At 43.7% G+C, this 17,860-nt stretch overlaps 1 protein-coding gene across 4 annotated transcripts in view; it reads left to right on the forward strand.

Moving 5' to 3' along the window:
• VPS13D (vacuolar protein sorting 13 homolog D) overlaps nucleotides 1-17,860 on the forward strand; it is a 247,996-nt gene that overhangs the window by 4,407 nt on the left and 225,729 nt on the right. For all 4 annotated transcript variants that reach the window (XM_079142502.1, XM_079142503.1, XM_079142504.1 and 1 more), the window contains exons 3-6: nucleotides 4,820-4,897; nucleotides 6,229-6,419; nucleotides 6,516-6,596; nucleotides 13,597-13,713. In XM_079142502.1, the coding sequence (XP_078998628.1) occupies nucleotides 4,820-4,897; nucleotides 6,229-6,419; nucleotides 6,516-6,596; nucleotides 13,597-13,713 (467 nt within the window). The remainder of the gene's footprint in view (nucleotides 1-4,819; nucleotides 4,898-6,228; nucleotides 6,420-6,515; nucleotides 6,597-13,596; nucleotides 13,714-17,860) is intronic.

The raw sequence follows: 17,860 nt of genomic DNA on the forward strand, positions 1-17,860 counted from the left end.
AATTTAGATTGTCTTTGTCCAACTTGAAATGGAACCCTTTAACGTATGTAGAGAAAGAAGGTAAAGTCAGTCTGCAAGGATGCAGAATCATAGACGGTGGAAAGGTCTGAAGTATCAGTGGAGACCCAGTTTCCTGGGGGTTTGTTTTGGCCAGTGGACTAGGACAGGTTACTGGAGAGAGCAAAGATCAGGTCTTTGCATATCTGAGAGTAGGATACCAGTGCTTCCCTTGTCCCCAAAAGTGTTGCTTTCCAAGAATTATTAGTTCTGGTACTGAGCACTGATTGATCCCTGGGTTCCTTTACTGCTGAGTTATATCCCAGTCCTTTTTAAAATTTATATTTTGAGACAGGGTCTTGCTAAATTGCTGGGGGCCTCGCTGAGTTGCTAAGGCTGGCCTTGAACTTGGGATCCTCCTGCCTCAGCCTCCTGAGTTGCTGGGATTACAGCTGTGCTCCATCAAGCCTGGCACTTTCCAAGAATTTCTGATCCCTCTAGTCCAAGCAGATGATTGTGGCAGCAGAAGACTGGGCTTTATCACAGTTGTCCTTCCCTGCACCATTCTTCATTGGGAGCAGAAGTGGATTTTTCCCTGTTCTTCTGTCCTTAAAAAGAAGCTACCACGTGGAAAGTGAGGGTGATTTAAAGGGCAGTACAGTGTCAGGTGCTCTTTGGTCACTTACTGAAGTTGGCAGAAACACTGTGAAGCTAAGTTGTATGAGGTACAGGTAGGAGAACTGCAAACCAAACATTGCTAGAGCTGGTTTTCTCAGAGGGATGTGGGAAGAGTGTGTCTGCTGAAGAAATTAACAAGTAGAAGCTTATGGTGTCTGCTTTGTCCCACCTAGAGTCAGTGCTGATGACAGATCAGTAATCTTGGCATTTTTTAGATAGAACATATCTGTGCACCATTCTGATGCCTTAAGCTGCTTTTCTGTTCTTATTTCCTTTCTGAAAAATATTCTCCTTGGTCAGGGGCGTAGTTCTGTGGTGGAGCGTTTGCCTGCTGTGCTGGAGGCCCTCAGCTCGGTGCTGGGCACACACACAAAAAATCATTCTCTGACTTTTATGATCTTGTGGAATCTGAGGAATCTGTGTCTTTGCAGAATAGAAAAAGAGAAAAATGGTTTTTCTTTCATAACATGTGTTAGTTTGATACCCCATACTCCCATACTTTTGGATCCAAAGTCCATCATAATGCTTGGTCAGAAAAATCTTGGGAGCATCACAGTGTACTGAGAGAATGGCTTTATAAAGCAGTTGACACTGTTTGTTGATCTTGATTGTACACCTGAGCCGTCTTTGGGGTGCAGGGTACTAGAGAGGAACATGAGTGTTATTTATGTCCATCCGTATGTGTTCTGCAAAGGAGAATGAAACTAGAGGTCAAGAATAGGGGCTTTTCTGAGGCTGACCCATTTATCAGTGACTTGGATAAATTCTTTAACTTCTGCATGCGTTAGTCTCTCTTTCTGTAAATTGCAGATAATATTAACTATCTTATAGGGTTCTGAGGACCAAATAAATTAATGTGGATCAAAGAGTTTAGAGCTGTTCATGGAATATAGTGGGCTCCCAGTGAGAGATAGGTATGTCATCGTCAGTCCTCACGACCATCAGTGTGATTGACTGGTGGATCGACTCCTTTTAGCATGTGTGTACAGTATGATCTCATGTGTGTACACATGCGCAAAGGGGTGAAAATGCCAAGCAGCAGCTGAAGGAGAGAGCCCTTATGTGAAGAGTTCATTCATTCAGTCACTCAGCAAATATTAAATGAGTACCTGCTATGCGCAAGGCTCTGGGTTGGAAAGGGGAGGCAGAAGAGGATCCTAAGAGCTCAGGCTCAGGCTCCAACTTTGGCTTCACCATGTACAAGCTATCTCTGACTGTGGGCAGGGTACCAAGTCCCCACTGTCCCCGCTGTCTTGCCACCTGAGCTGAGGTCAGGCAGTTATGAACTCTGGTGCTACCACTCATCAACTCTGAGATTTCTAAGCAAATTGCTTGTCTTTTAAGCCTCATTTTTCTCACCTCGAAAATTGGAAAACTGATTTAGGTTGAACATCTGAAATCTGAAATTTTCCAAAATCCAAAATGCTCTGAAATATGGAACATTTTTAGTGCTGATATGATGCTCAAGAAGTTTCTGATTTTGGAGCATTTTGGAGTAAAGTCTAGGCAAATAATCCAGAATCCGAAAGACTCTGAAATCTGAAACACTTCCGGTCCGAGCATTATGGATAAGGGATATTCAGTTCACAATATTTCCTTGCCTTGTTGGGAAGATTAAATGAGATGATAATGCAGGGGCTGGGGCTGTAGCTCAGTGGTAGAGTGCTTGCCTGGCATGCAGGAGGCCCTGGTTCCATCCCTAGCACTGCGGACCAGGGGTGCGGGGAGAGGGAGGAAATGCAGATGAAGTGCTTGGCATGTAGTATGATCTCTCTGGGTGATAGGTGTCATTATTACTGTTATTCCCCCTCCACCTGTGTAGTCCTTGTTGTCAGATGCTCACCTGGTGGGGATGCAAGTTCTGCAGTACTGCAAGGCAGTCTGTTCCCTTGTCTTACTGGGGATGGAGGCACGCTGCAGTGGATGCTTAGGAAGGGTGCTTTTCATGCCGTCTGTGTGTGCTTTTGGGTGGACTTAACAGGACTTTGATGGGTGGCACTCGGTGGGTGGGTCACACTCTCCAGCTAGAGTGGAGCCTCGAGCAGGGGCTGTGAACTTTCAGGTGGAGGCTGCCAGTGCCAGGGGAGGGGTCTGAACTTTGGTCTATGGGCATATCTGTAAATTTGTAACCCCAAACTTCAGTTTCCTTGCCTTCTTCTTTTTATAAACTCTGGACCTCTGACTGACCCTTTAAATAACCAGGAAAGGAATCAGGAATCATTAGAGTGCTGAAAAATGCCCAGCCTCTAAATTCATCCCAGTTTCAGGGGATAGATTTCTTGTTAATCTAATTTTGAGTTTGTTTTCTCCCCCCACCCTGATGGTGCTGTGTGTTGAACTCAGGCCCTTGAGCATGCTAAGCAAGCGTGAGGAATTTTGGGATGAGACCTCCCTCATCCATGAATATGCCTATAAATTGTCTGCCTGGAAATAAGTGAACAGCATTATAATTTTTTTTTTTTTTTTTTTTTGTACCAGGGATTGAATCCAGGGGTACTTAACTACTGAGCCATATCCCCATCTCTTTTTATTATTTTTATTTATTTTGAGACGGGATCTTGCTGATTTGCTAAGACTGGTTTGAACTCATGATCCTCTGCCTTAGCCTTCCGAGTTGCTGGGGTTACAGGTGTGCGCTGCTGTGCCCAACGTACTCCCTGTTCTTGAAAGTACATATATCAGACAGATTTAAGTGGCTCAGAAATTGTCTTGTGTTGTTCAGTTTTGTAAAATCATGGCTTCTTCACCGATCTGGGTCTGAGGATCCTACTTTCTCTCACTATGTTCCCTGTGGTCAGCACAAGGCCAAGTAGAGTAGGGCTCAGTATGTTTGAATGAACAAATGGCTTGCATGACTGGGAGAGTGTTAGTCAGCTTTCTAGTACTGTGATGAAATACCTGAGCTAATCAATGTAAAGGGATGAGAGGTTTCAGTCTGTAGTCGCTTGGCCCATTGCCTCTGAACCTGTGGCCAGGTTGCAGGAGCACATGGTGGAGGAGTACTGTTTACCTCATGGCAGCTGGGAAAAAGAGAGGAAGGGACCTGGGTACCAACACCCCCTTCAAGGTCATACCCTCTGTGACCTTGCTTCTAATTAGGTCCCACCACTTAAAGGTTCTATCACCTCCCAATTGCCCCATGGGCTGGGCACGAAGCACATGGGCCTTTGGAGGACATTTCAGAACCAAACTGTGTCAGAGAGCAAGATCTAGTACTCTCTGGTCTGTGAACTTCTGGGTTTAAGTCATCATAGAAGCTGGGACTGGGGAGGACCTTCGGTGGTTCTTGTTCTTGCTTTGCTTTCTGGCCATTTGCTTATCTACCTGCAAATGGAGGTGCAGAAGGTGAACTCATGGAAGAGGCCTTTCCAGAAGACAGCGTATGCTCCCCATGATGACCAGTTTTATTGAACTAAACCATGGGCTCTTGAACATTTTGTGCATTGCACTCATGTGTGTGGGGGCGCGAAAGTGGAAACAGCTTGTTAAACTGGCAGATTCCTGTGTTTTGGTCCCAGAGGTTCTGATTTGGTAGATGTGGGAATGGGGTCCAGGAGCCTGCATTTCATCCCAGTGAGTTGGATGTTGATGGTTCCATGGGAAATATTAGCTTAAGCTGGGGTCTGCACATAGGCCAACAGGTCAGATTTGACTGCTGTCTCAGGATGGCTTTGACATTTTTTAAGTCTTGTTGAAAACATAAGTAAACTGGGCACAGTGATGTGTGCTGTGGTTCCAGCTTCTGGGGAGGCTAAGGCAGGAAGATTGGCTTGAGGCCAAGAGTTTGAGTCCATCCTGGGCAACAATAGTGAGACCCTCGCAACAACAACAACCACCACTGCCACTCAATACCTAAGTAAAAGGAGGGTCTGTAACATATAGAAAGCCTCAGTGAGGTGTTTACCGTCTGGCCCATTAGGGAGGAAGTTAAATCTCTGCCGGACTCTTCTAGGCTGCTAAGCTTTAGATGTCCCGTCCATGTTGAGTGGGTGGTCAGGAAATTAGTATTACAGATCAAACATGAGGGCTGCTGGTAGCATGACTCTGTTCTAGGTGTGAAACGTTCTCTTTAACCTTCCATGCTTTGCACACAGTAGGCACCTTGTATTTTTGTTGGATGAATGGTTTGTGTTTTTACTTTCAGGTGCTGTTGAATTAGAAAACCTGCCACTAAAAAAGGATGCCTTGAAAGAACTGGAATTGCCATTTGAGGTCAAAGCTGGTATGTGGAAGTGAAGGAGGGAGCAAGTTTTGGGTCTCAGATTATTTGGAAAAGAAAATTGAGAGCCTTGGAGTTTGTCTATCTGTGGAAGAGGAAGTGTGGGTTGAGCTCAGTCTTGGAGCCTGGTCTCTGGGCCACTGTGTCAACATTTCCTGGGGGTGGTGATGGGGAGATCACGTGGTCCCCAGGCCCCCTGAGCCAGAATAGCCCACATATCTCATAAGCACCCCAAGTGGTTCTTATGTTTACTAAAGTGTGAGAACCTCTATTCCAGGTACAGAGGGTTCTTATTCACAGAGTATGCATCATAGATGTTACTGAGAGTTTATTGACTTAGAAGTGGGCTCTGGAATACTATGCTTGAGTTTAATTTGCCATTTTTTGGCTTTGTAACCTGGGACATAGTTGTCTGTGTCATCATAAAAGTCATCATAAAAGTTCACGATAAGGTAATAGGGTTGGGAGGTAGCTCAGTAGCAGAGCATATGTAAGGCCCTGGGTTCATCCCCAGCACTCTATAAAAGGAAGGAAGAAGAAAATGTCATTGTTAAGGACATTCTCTTATCTTAAACCTGACAGGTAGCATCTTCTTGAATTCTGTGTCTTAGAAAGTAATGATCACACTAATAATATTTGCTGCTTTCAGAGGCAGTTTTAGGTGGGCTGTGTGGGTCCTCCCGAGGGCCTTTAGAACACTTCAGAGGTTCTGCGTGATTCTTGCAGCCATGGCTTGTCTCTTGTAGGTGGAATTTAAAGAAAGCTTGTATTCTGAGAGACTTGGCTGGAAATGGAAGAACTTGGGAAATGAAAGTATCACAAGTCTGCCAGGCCATTTAACTTTCTCTTCAGCTGTGGTTCCCATGCAGCATGAGAGTTCTTTTTTACAGTGGCCAATGCAGGGCTACCAACACTTCAGTTCATGATGGCTTGTTCAAGGCTGGATACATTGCAAGTCTGATAACGTCCAAGGAATAGTTATCAACCAACTTGTTACTAATCGGCAAGAAATGAGTTTTGTGTCAGGGCTTATGTGGGTGCACTGGTAAGAAAACCACCTAGGTGTGGTCCAGCTGGGGAAGAGAGTTTCCAGAGGAGGGAGGCTGCCTTTGTTGTGATGTCTCGCAGCACTTTTCCAGCTTAATGCATCAGCCGTGTTTTTACAGATCTCAACTTGTTTCACACATGCAAGAACCTGCTGTCTAATGTTTTAAATTTTAAAAATAAATGGTGAAAGCAATCATGCCCTGGAAAGGGAACTAGAAAAAGTCTGAGAAATGGAAAGAATTAAAATCGTGCACAGGCATTTAATGAGTCTTTCCTTCTACTCCCAGGCTTCATTGGAAAAGTGACCCTTCAGATCCCCTTTTACCGCCCGCATGTGGACCCTTGGGTGATCTCTATCTCCAGCCTCCACTTAATTGGAGCACCTGAGAAAATCCAGGACTTCAATGATGAAAAGGAGAAGCTGTTGGAAAGGGAACGCAAGAAAGCGCTCCTTCAAGCCCTGGAGGAGAGATGGAAGGCAAGCAGAGAGCCTTTGACTGCCGGGGCGTTTGTGGGGACCCTCCTGAGATGAGCTAGCACTAGACTCTGCTAACACTGGCTCTTTGCCTTGCAGAATGAGCGCCAGCAGAAAGGAGAGTCCTATTGGTATTCAGTTACTGCCTCAGTCGTTACGAGAATTGTGGAGAACATCGAAGTAAGTCAAGAGTCAACACGAAAGGGATTTCTCAGGCTTAAATGTGTTTCACTTCTTGGTTGCTCGTTTCTTGTGGGTTTTACCGATGCAGGGTGTGTGGAGGGCTGGCTGCTCAGGTGTGCCCTTTTGCCGGCTGTGCCAAAGGGAAAACCTGAAAAGCAGGCCATGCTGTGCGGCTGACGTGGGCTTTTCTTGCTTCAGCTGCTGTGAGTAGGAGTTTTCATTGAACTTCCATTTCCCTTACTGCACTTTCTTTTTGAGTATTGGGATCCCACTTGCTAAACAATGCATATCCTCAAAGCCAGGCTGCTGAGCCTTGATGACTCTGTGGTTTCAGGACAAATCACACTCTGATCTCAAGTTTCTTCATCTGTGAAATGAGAGAGCTTAGGTACCTGGTGTCTAGTAGATCAGACAGCAAACTGTCAGCAGCCCACGGAGGTAGTTAAGCGCTCACGCACGTGTCTGGTGGCAGTTTGATGAGTTGCAGTGCCAGGCTGATTGGTCGTGTTTTCTATCCATAGTTATAATTTTGTTTTGTCTTCAAAACTAAGTCAAGGTCTATCCTGATTTTCATGAATGGCATGAGAGTTAGCCCATAGTTAGGACCTCCAGGGTTTTCTTGAAATGCCAGAGTGGCCCAAGCCAAATGTCTTCAAGGTATGCCGTGCTCCCAAAAAATAAAGTCCGAGGTTGTTGGTTTCCTAACTTTCATACTTCAACAAAAAGATTCTTGAAGCGACTACTTTGAATTCTGTTTTAGGCAGTTACTTAGTATTGATTTTAGCTGTCATAGTGTTTTTTTTTTTGGTTTGGTTTTGTTTTTGTTTTTGTACTGAGGATTGAACTCGGGGCACTTAACCACCGAACCATATCCCCAGCCCTTTTTTGTATTTTATTTTGAGTCAGGGGTCTCACTGAGTTGCTTAGGGCCTTGCTAAATTGCTAAGGCTGGCTTTGAACTTGTGATCCTCTGGCCTCAGCCTCCCAAGCCACTGGGATTACAGGTGTGTGTCACTGAGCCAGCTGTGTATCAGTTATTGATGACAGGTTACCTTTGTCCAGTTATAAAACTTTAAATGACATAAATAGATCCCAACTAAATCTGTTATTTTTATATAAATCTGAAAGAGACTATTGTTACTAACAGCTTTAGTTTGGAGAGCACCAGCTTGGAAAAGTGCTCTCCTAAGCCTTATATTTTAAAAGACTTGTATAATTGGAGGGCAAGAATATATCTAATGCTAGGTGTGGTGGCGCACGCCCGTAGTCCCAGTGACTCGGGAGGCTGAGGCAGGAGGATCATAAGTTCAAAGCCAGCCTCAACAACTTAGTGATACCCTAAGAAACTTAGCGAGACCCTGCCTCTAAGTAAAATATAGAAAGGGACTGGGAATGTGGCTCAGCGATTGTGTCTCTGGGTTCAACTCCCAGTACCTAAAAAAGAAAAGAATACATCTAATATACAAGAAGTCAGTAATACTTAGTGTCACAATGACACAGCTGTCCTTAATGTTAGCTAAGTTTTAACTTTTAAAGTAAAATTTAAAATCCATAGTGTGGGATAACATCACAGTTGTGCATAGGTTAGCAGCACTGACAAAAATTAAAGAGAAGCTTTATCTATTGTAAGTTTAGGAAACTGTTAATTATCAGAAATAGACTTACTGTCTGATACATAAATGTATCTCATAAAACATTTATGTCATCAAAGCAAACAGCTGTAAGCCAGGTTTTTAAATGGTAGTGTGGCCCTTTTTATGTCAGATACATTGTATGAAAAAAAGCACTTATTGGTTACCCTGGGTGTATCAAACCTACAGAGCTTTCATTTTACAAACTTATTTAACACTTAGACAAAATTTGGAAAAAACATATTTAGTTCTCAGATTTATACATATCTTTAGTCTCACATATTTAGGGTATCAATTATAGTATAATAACCTAAAATAATGGTTGATTATTAACTAGAATTATTAAAGCAGTCATTTAAAAGACTTTAAAATGGTATGAATCCTAATTCCCTTAGGGCTTAATTTCCCCAAGTAATAAGACCTAATAGAAGACATTATCTTGACAAATAAGAGCAGATCAGTGTTTTAAGAAACTCTTGCGCCTATGGCCATACCACCTTGATTACACTCAATCTCTTTTGCTTGGAATCTAAGAAGCCCTTGCTGTTTAACACATAGAGAATTAGGTTCTGTTTTCGCGTCAGTACATGAAAATTTGACCTTAAGAAAACCCCTTACATATCTTTAATTGGCTGTGGTAATTATAGCCAACTTAATCACATACACAAACTCTTTTAAGATTTATCTTCCACAGACCTTTTGTAAGTTATTTAGATACTCTACAGCTTGTTTACGTCCTTAATTTTGTCCTCTCGTTTTTATCTTGGCGTTTAAGACAAAAATCTTATTTTAATCTTTTTTCATCTAAAAACATTTTCTTTTCCTTAACAAATATATTTTTGTAACTGTAGCTTTCTTTTATCTCTTTTCTATTTGCTGACCCTTTTTAAGTTTACATTTTGAAACAATCCTTATGAAATTGCTGAATTTAGACAAATTACTCCCCTTTAATTTTTATAGTTTTTCCAATTTACCCAGAGATTAAATTCTTTGTATTTTTTACATATAGAATTACATTTGTTAATTAGAATTTTAGCTCTTAGTAACCTTGCTTTTAGTGAAGACCCAGAAAAAGCAATCTTAAACTGATTTGCCACTTATCAGCAGTTTGTAAAAAACCCATTTAATAGACCCAAATATATGTTTTCTTGTAGAATTTAAGAAGGCAAGAGTACTTCATTTTAGCAGTTGATGTTTTAGTTATCATAACTTTGCAAATTAATCATATATCTCCTGAAATAAATATAAATCCCATTTATGTTAAATCTGATTTGCCCATTTTTAACTGTTAATTTTAGATTACCCATGAAAACTAATATTGCAGCCTTTGGTTAACATTATATGCTCTTTTTCTTGCCAAAGAAAAATCCTTAAAGCAGTGGACATTACATTTCACATTTTAAACATTTTATAACCAACCAGTTGCCTGACTCCTAGAGAAATGTGTGAGTTAGTGATTGTAAAGACATCTTTACTCTTATTTTTTTCAACCATTTTAAATTGATAATTTTGTTAAAGTTTGTCACTTGATCTAAAAGGCATTTGGATCCATTTCTTTTAAATTTAAATTTATGAGCTCTCATTTATCTATATGCCAATTTGGTACCATATAAACAATATATAGATACAACATACAATATACATGTATGCATAAATATACATTTCAAAAGAGGAAATACAGAATTTATAGTTTTTTTTTTTTTTTAAACCAGGTTTGTGATCCCCACAGGTAGGAGACAAAGAACTACAGATGTTTCTTACACAGACTGTCAGATTTCACCCTTCAGAAGTTATAACAGGGCCTGTCCCAGATGCCCTTTGTGTGAGTGAGCAATGGATTATGGACTGGGGCACATAGACCTGGGAGAGTTCTGGACAGCGAGTCGGGGGCTGAGACAGGTTCTGCCAATCATGTCTGGACACTGAATCTGTGGTTCAGGCGATGACTTGTCTATCCATGAGGTAGATCCTTGTCAGTCATCAGCAGTGCTTTTTGTTCTTTTTAGAACCTTCAGAGAGGACGCTCTGTTACCTTTTCAATGTACTTGAGAATTAACTCTTGAATAGTTGGCCTCTGAATAAAGACAGCAGGAAAAACCAGAGGGCTATAAACAAAACAAAGAAACAAAAAACTAGTTAGACAAAACATAACTAGTCAGAACAAAAATATATTAACTTAGGCACATAGGACAAAAGGTGAATTCACTAGAAAAAACATGAGCTCAAAAAAGGAAAGGGGGGAAAAAACAGGAGACACAGTATAATTACTCTAGTAAAAGGGCATATGGGACGTCTATATCAGACCAGAGTGCTCATTTGGATCCGATGAGTCAGCCCAGATACCTCGAATGTGTGAGCCCGTAAGGCCTGGGGAGAGGGTGGACATCAGGAAGATTCTTGAGAAAAAGGAAATGTACTCATGGATCTTTCCATTTTCCTTCCCTGTGCAGTTGTTCCCTATCTGAAGAGATTTCTGTGGGAAGTAGGGTGTCTCCTAATGTTCCCTGGCGTATCGCCTTGGTTTGGGGTAACATTGTCCCTAAGACAGAGTGCAGATGTCTTAAGCATCCTCAAAAAGGTCTGGGACCTGGTGCAGCTGACCTTTCCAGATCCCATTCTCTTTGTCTCTCCCTTTTTCTAGCATTTAGTGAGGAACTTAGCAGAATTCCAGTTTATAAGAAAACCTACAACAGCTATTATGTCCTATAGCAGCTTGGATTTAAAACTAACGCTTTTTTTCTGGCCTCAGTGGTCTGAGCAGTGGTCTTGGGCAATTGCTTATTCAGCTTACATTCCAAATGCAGGCCTCAGAGGGGTAGATACCAGGCAGGCAGCTAAGGAGTAAGGACAGTTACCTTTTTAGTACAGAGGCCAGGGCATTGAATTAGGGCACCCTGACTCAGAGATGGAGGGTACTTGTTTACTGCCGGGGTCTAGCAGTTTACCTTAGCATGAATTAGGGTGCCCACTGCTTTGAACCTTGGGCGAGGTCCCATGATGTTTTTTGGAGAGAAAAATGAGAGGAAGAGACATGGGGGGGTCAGAATCTTGTGCTCACTGGCCTTGGGATTCTGCAGCGGTGTTGCCCTTGCCAAGAACCTCTCAATTGCCAGCGGGCAAGCTCCGTTCTCCAAAAAGCTGAGGGTGAAAGCCTCAGTTCTCACTCCTCGGGGCTGCATGTCAGTTCCAAGCAAGAGACCTGCCGATTTGTACTGGAGTGTGCTCTAGCAGAACCCATCCATTACCTCGAGCTCTCTCCATTCACCAAGAATCTGAGATGGAGATTGGGGTTCCGGACAGAACTGAGCAGATGAAGCAGTCAGAAAGCATGGGAACCTGGTGACAAACAGGCAGGGAACCCAGACGTTCCAGGCTGGGCCTTCTGCAAGAGTGAGGCAGCGCGGAGGTCCTGCCCATCCCCATTCTTGCCACCAGGCCAGAAAGATTGCAGACAGTTTGCTCAGAGTAACAGGCATGGGTTTATTAGAAGGCACAGGAAAGCGGGGAGGGGAGGCCCTCAAGGGAGAGAGTGAGTCCTCTTGGAGGGGAGGGCGTGGTGTACCTCTCCTGCCTTCCAGTTTTATCGGAGGTCCTGGGAAAGTTTCCAGAGCGTCTTGTCCAGGTCCACCTCTTGGCTATTGACTGATTGCAGAATGACATCAGACTGTGAAGGACAACTTAGGTCACTTTGGCCCATGCTGACTGGTTCTAATTGGAACCAGTTCTTACAGGTTTTATGGGTGGCGGACTTTTCCTTACCTCCCTGAATTCTGGGGTCTGGTCTGTGTGAGGGTCCCAAAAGCACCCCCTTCAGGCTAACTTGTGATCTTATGGGTGTTTTGGAAGTTTGCTGAGTTGGCTTATGTCAGGCCTGAGAAAGCATATGAGGTCAGCACAGCGGGTCCCGTTGATAGAATTATCCCCTTAACCTCGTGATCCCTCCACTCATTCCCTATCACTGCTGGGCACGAAGTGCTGTTTTCTTGTACTTTTGGTTTGCATTTCCTTAATGGGTAGTGATGTTGATTACCTTTCCATATGTCAATTGGCCATAGATATCTTTATTTTTTAAATTTTTTTAAATTTTCTTTTTGGTACTGGTAATGGAACCCAGGTCCTTATCTATACTAGGCAAGTGCTCAACAGAGCTTTGCTCCCAGCCCTGTGTCTTTTTTTTTGAGAGAAATATCTATTGAAATCTTTTGCCTATTTAAAAAATTAGTTTGTGGTTTTTATTAATCAGTTGTAAGAGTTCTTTATATATTCTGAATGCTAGTCCCTTATCACATATATGACTTGCAAATAGTTTCTCCCATTTTGCAGATTGTCTTTTTATTTTTTGTATTACTTTTTAATTCACTGAAGCAGAGTGACTTTCCTGAAGGCCACTTATAGGACAAGGAAAAATATGTACATATACACATATATACAAAGTTTTGGTGCCTTGCTGGTGTTTCTGGGTTCAGATACTGGGACATACAGACAAGATTAAGTTAGCACAACCAGGCACTGTGGTGTGTGACCGAGGCAGGAGGATTGCAAGTTCAAAGTCAGCCTCAGTGACATAATGAGGCCCTACGCAACTTAGTGATACTCTGTCACAAAATAAAAAATAAGAAGAGCTCAGTGTTTGGGTGTCCCTGGGTTCAGTCCCCAGTACCAAAACAACAACAATAGCAAAAAACATGAGTGGGAGGAATAACAATGATGGTACTGGGGATTGAACCCAGGGGTGCTTAACGTTACTACTGAGCCACACCCCCAGCCCTTTTTGTATTTTATTTAGAGATAGTGTCTCATTGAGTTGTTTAGGACCTAGCTAAGTCACTGAGGCTGGCCTTGAATTCGTGATCCTTGTTCCTCAGCCTCCCAAACCAGCTTAATGCTTTTTTTAAGGTATCATCTGAAGTGATTTAATGAAAGTAATATAGGTTTTTTTTTTTTTTTTTTTTTGGTACCAGTGATTGAATCTCCCAGGGGCCACATCCCCAACCCTTTTTTATATTTTATTTAGAGACAGGGTCTTGCTGAGTTGCTGAGGGCCTCACTAAGTTGCTGAGGCTGGCTTTGAACTTATGTTCTTCCTGCCTCAGCCTGTGGAGCTGCTGGGATTATAGGCATGTGCCACCATGCCTGGCAGTATTGTAGCTTTCTTGTTGAGATGACACTAATTACAAAGAAATGTCTTTTAGGTGCAGTTGATGATTATAACTTTTAGGAATTTACAGAATACAGGATGTGTATGTTGTTTGTGTAAAATGCCTGCTGTGATTTACCCGAGTGACTCAAGGGCCATCGTCCTCTACCTGTAGAATTCCATCCACAGCAGTTACCTCAATGTTTTTTTCTTATTCTTCCTGTTGCAGTTAAAAATTCAAGATGTCCATTTACGCTTTGAAGATGGTGTCACCAGTCCGTCCCACCCTTTTGCATTTGGCATCTGCATTAAGAATGTATCCGTGCAAAACGCTGTGAATGAGCCTGTGAGTATGAACGGACTGCAGACTGGAGGAAGGCGGTGCTCTCGGGGATCCGGGCCTCTGCCGTTGTCCCGCCCGCCGCGTTCCTCCGTGGGCATGCCTGCCTCTTACCTGTAGCCGGCAAACCTAGTTTGCTGAGATAGGGAAACGGTCGAGTTCTCCTTGGTTACGTCACTTTCATTTTATACACAAGACACTGAGGGGCAGAAGGAATGGCTTCCTTGTTTCTTCTCATGGTTGCGTGTCATAGTTTCAGCTGCTACCTACAGATTTTTACCCAGAGGATGTGGAAAGCACCTCCTGAACTCCATTCTCCACATCTTTCTGACCTTCATATTCGTGGTTTTTAGACCAACTGTGGGATGCCTCTGTGGTGCTTTAGGCTTGTCTGATCAGCACTCTCTGTTTTCACACTGCATGTTTTTTATTGGTTCATATTAAGCAGGACGGTGGGTTTCATTTGGCACACGCGTTCATGCATGTCACATGGTTCCATTGGTTTCACTCCCTAGTACCTCCTGGCCCTCCCTTCCTCCTCTCTACTCTGTTAATCTCCCCTCTGCTTTCATGACGTCCATTTTCCTTTCCCCCAGCTTCCACATGGAACAGAAAACATGATAAATGTCTTTCTGAGTCTGACTTATTTTGCTTAACATGATACTTTCCAGTTCTATACGTTTTCCTGCAAATGACATATTTCATTTTTCTTTACACCTTAACAAAACTCCATTGTTCTGCATTGTCTTTATTCATTCACCTATCTGTAGACACCTAGGCTGATTGTGTAACTTGACTGTTTGCTGCACTTTGACACCAGGTATTTAGGAGTCTGCCCTGCCCCATCATGTAGCTCCCCAGCAGAGGGCAAATGACGTCCTATAATTTTTTTTTTTTTTTTTTTTTGCGGTACTGGGGATCGAACTCAGGGCTTTGTGCTTGGGAGGCAAGCACTCTACCAGTTGAACTATCTCCCCAGCCCACATCCTATAATTGAAGTCAGTTCTGGCACCAGCCAGAGTTTGTGCGGGCCCCACAGGTGAAGGCTCAGGCCACTAGCTGGACCCCACATCAGATGCCACTTTGCAAGTCCCACGTTGTGACTGTGCTTCTGACTGACAGCCATAAAGCCATAGTTTCTGTGACCTGTCATCAGGTTTGATAGTTTGCCCTGTGGTTCAGACTCAGGGAAGCAGTACCAGTTTGTTATAAAGGATACAGATGAGCAGCCAAGTGAGGAGGGGTGTATGTTTCCCCTCTAGGTGAAGTTCAGTGTTCTAGAAGCTCATCACATCTTATGTTCAATTTTTTTTTTTTTTTTTTTTTTTTGGGCCAGGGGAACCCAAGGCCTCATGCATGCCTGGCAAGCACTCTACCCTTGAGCTTAATTCCCAGCCCTTTTTATTTTGAGACAGGGTTTCACCACATTGCCCAGGCTGTTCTTGAACTTGCTGTTCTCCTGCCTTGGTCTCCTAAGTAGCTGGGATCACAGTGTCACTGTCAGGCCTCATGTGTAAAATGTTTTTACAGAGTTTAATCTCCATCCCATTACCCAGAGGTTAGTGGGGATTAGGTTGAAATTCCCATCCTGTGAATCACCTGGCCTTCTGGTGACTGGCCCATCCTGAGGCTAGTTAGGAGTAACACCCTAAGTCACCCATTAGCATAAACCTAAGTGTTATAAAAAGTGATTCATTATGAATAACAGAAGATACTCCTATCACTTTGAGACTTCCAAACGTTTTAGGAACTCAGTGCCGTGCCAGGAACTGGGGACAAAGTCCAAATGTATTTCATTTGATACCACAGCTAGTCATAGGTAGAACAATCCCATTATGTTCTGTCTGCCCATTTCCCCCCACGAAACCAACTTTTTCCCTTGATTTCTTAACATGCTATTGAATGTTAGATTTGTCAAAGAACAAAATCGCAACAAATAAAGATCTTAATTGGTTCTATTTTCTATTCTAGAATTGGGCAACACCTCATTCCAGAGAGAAGAGTAGTGTTCTGATAGGTGGAGCAGTGGGGTTGGTGGTAGACAGAGAGGGGCTGAGGAAACCAAACATGAACAGCGGGTCGACTGGTCATTTCAAGGCTGCTTCGCTTATAAGGCAGGGACAGAATCATGGGAAGAGTAACCAATTTGTTAGCATCAGATCATTTTAGGTGACTTCTTGTCAGGATGAGAGGCTGTAAGGACGGGCCAGAGGAAACCTCATTGAAACTGTCCTGCCTGGGAAATTTAGCGGTTGTCTCTCGGTTGTCCTTCTTTTACTGAAGGTCAGATAAACAGCTTAGTTTCAACTGGGTGTAACTTTTGCCTGGGTGACTTCATTTTGATAGTCTGGTCTGTGGGGCTTAGTGCAGGAGCCTAGGCCAAACAGTGGCCTTCTGTCATTTTTATTTAACAAAACAAACAACTAATAGCTTTTGAGCCTTTTAATGTGTTAGGTACTGTTCTTAGTGCTTTACATGATTTAACTCATTTATTTTTCAGTTTTCACCACCACAGTTCCCTTCATATCAGTGGCTGCGGACAGAGCAGAGGAATGGCGTAGGGAGATACAGAGGGACCAGGCCTTGAGCAGAGGCTGGCAAAGGAGGGTGTGTGGCCAGGCCGCCCCCACCCCCACCTGCCTATTTTAGAAATAAAGGCTTATTGGATTCCTGCCACACTCATTGGTATCATCAGGGCTGCTTTGTTGTGCAGCCACCAAGTAGCCGCTACAGTGGAGACCACATGGCTGCAGGGTCTGTCTGGCCTGTAGAAAGGTCTCCCTCTGCGCACAGCATGCTTTTACCCCTGCACTGGTCTCCAGAGGCCTGTGCTCATGCTTCCACTCTTACTCTTCGATTTCCACATCCTCTTGGTCATGGCGCCCTACTGATTTTCCCTGCAACAGTCTCAGATGTGGCCCTTTCTTGCCCTCGTCATGTGACCATGGTCCTGGATCCTGTCAGCCTCGCCTGGGCTGAAGAAATACCCTGTTCTGTGACCTCGGGGCTCCTTCCCCTGCTCTCACATCAGTGCTTCCCAGCCTCCCCCGCTCTGTGGCCGGCGCAGAGAAAGAGGAGACCTGTGCTGCACAGGGCGGACAGCTGTGGCTGCTGGGGACTGGGAGTGGGGAGCTCAAGAGAAACCAGGTGTTCTAGAATTCACTTTGCTCCTGTGAACTTGCTCACTGTCTTGACTCTCCATGACTTGTTTTTTTCTGCTATACTGGGGGAAGCTGTGCTCTGTGCTGGTAGGAACTTGCCTATGTCAAACCTTCAGTGGCTCCGTGGCTCTTACGGTGTGGCTTGGTTTCCTCTCCTAGTGGGTTTGTTTCCGAGGGCTGCTGTAGTACACCGCCACAGACAGACGACTTAGGACTACAGACGTTTATTCCTAGTTCTGGAGACCAGAAATCTGTAATCAAGGGTTTGCAGGGTCGGTTCCTTCTGTAGGCCCCAAGGGAGACCATCCCATGCCTCTGTCCTTGCATCTGGTGGTTCCTGGAGATTCCTGGCACTCCTTGGCCTGTCAGTGTCTCACCCAGATCCCTGCCTCTCTTGCCTGGCCTTCTCCCCTCTCTCTTTTTCTTCTTCTTCTTTTTTTTTTTTGTGGTGCTGGGGATTGAACCCAGGGCCTTATGCTTGTGAGGCAAGCACTCTACCAACTGAGCTACATCCCCAGCCCTTTTTTTCTTCTTATAAGGACACCGCGCATTAAATTGGGACCTATGTAACATGATCTCATTGTAACTTTATTGTATCTACAAAGTTCCTATTTTCAAATAAGGTCTTATTCACAGCTTCAGTGGCCTGACTTTTCTTGGGGGTAGGACACTGACCAACCCAGTATCCTTAAACATTCCAAGGGACTTCTCTTCACACTTGACTCCCCACTACAAATGTGTATTCCTACACAGAGACCAGTACTGCCCCTGTCCCATCCAGGGTTCCAGTTATATAGGTATGTTTACTGTCCTCTGAAGGTATTAAGGTTTTGTGTTGACCCAGTCTTTCCTCCTGTGCAACCATTTGTGAAAAACTTAATTTTTTTTTGTACTGGGGATTAAACTGAGGGATCCTCAAACATGGAGCCACATCACCAACTTTTTAAGTTCTTTACTTTGAGACAGTCTCCCAGAGTTGCTTAGGGCCCCAC

This window comes from Sciurus vulgaris, assembly GCF_902686455.1.
Source record: "Sciurus vulgaris genome assembly, chromosome: 1".
Taxonomy (NCBI): domain Eukaryota; kingdom Metazoa; phylum Chordata; class Mammalia; order Rodentia; family Sciuridae; genus Sciurus; species Sciurus vulgaris.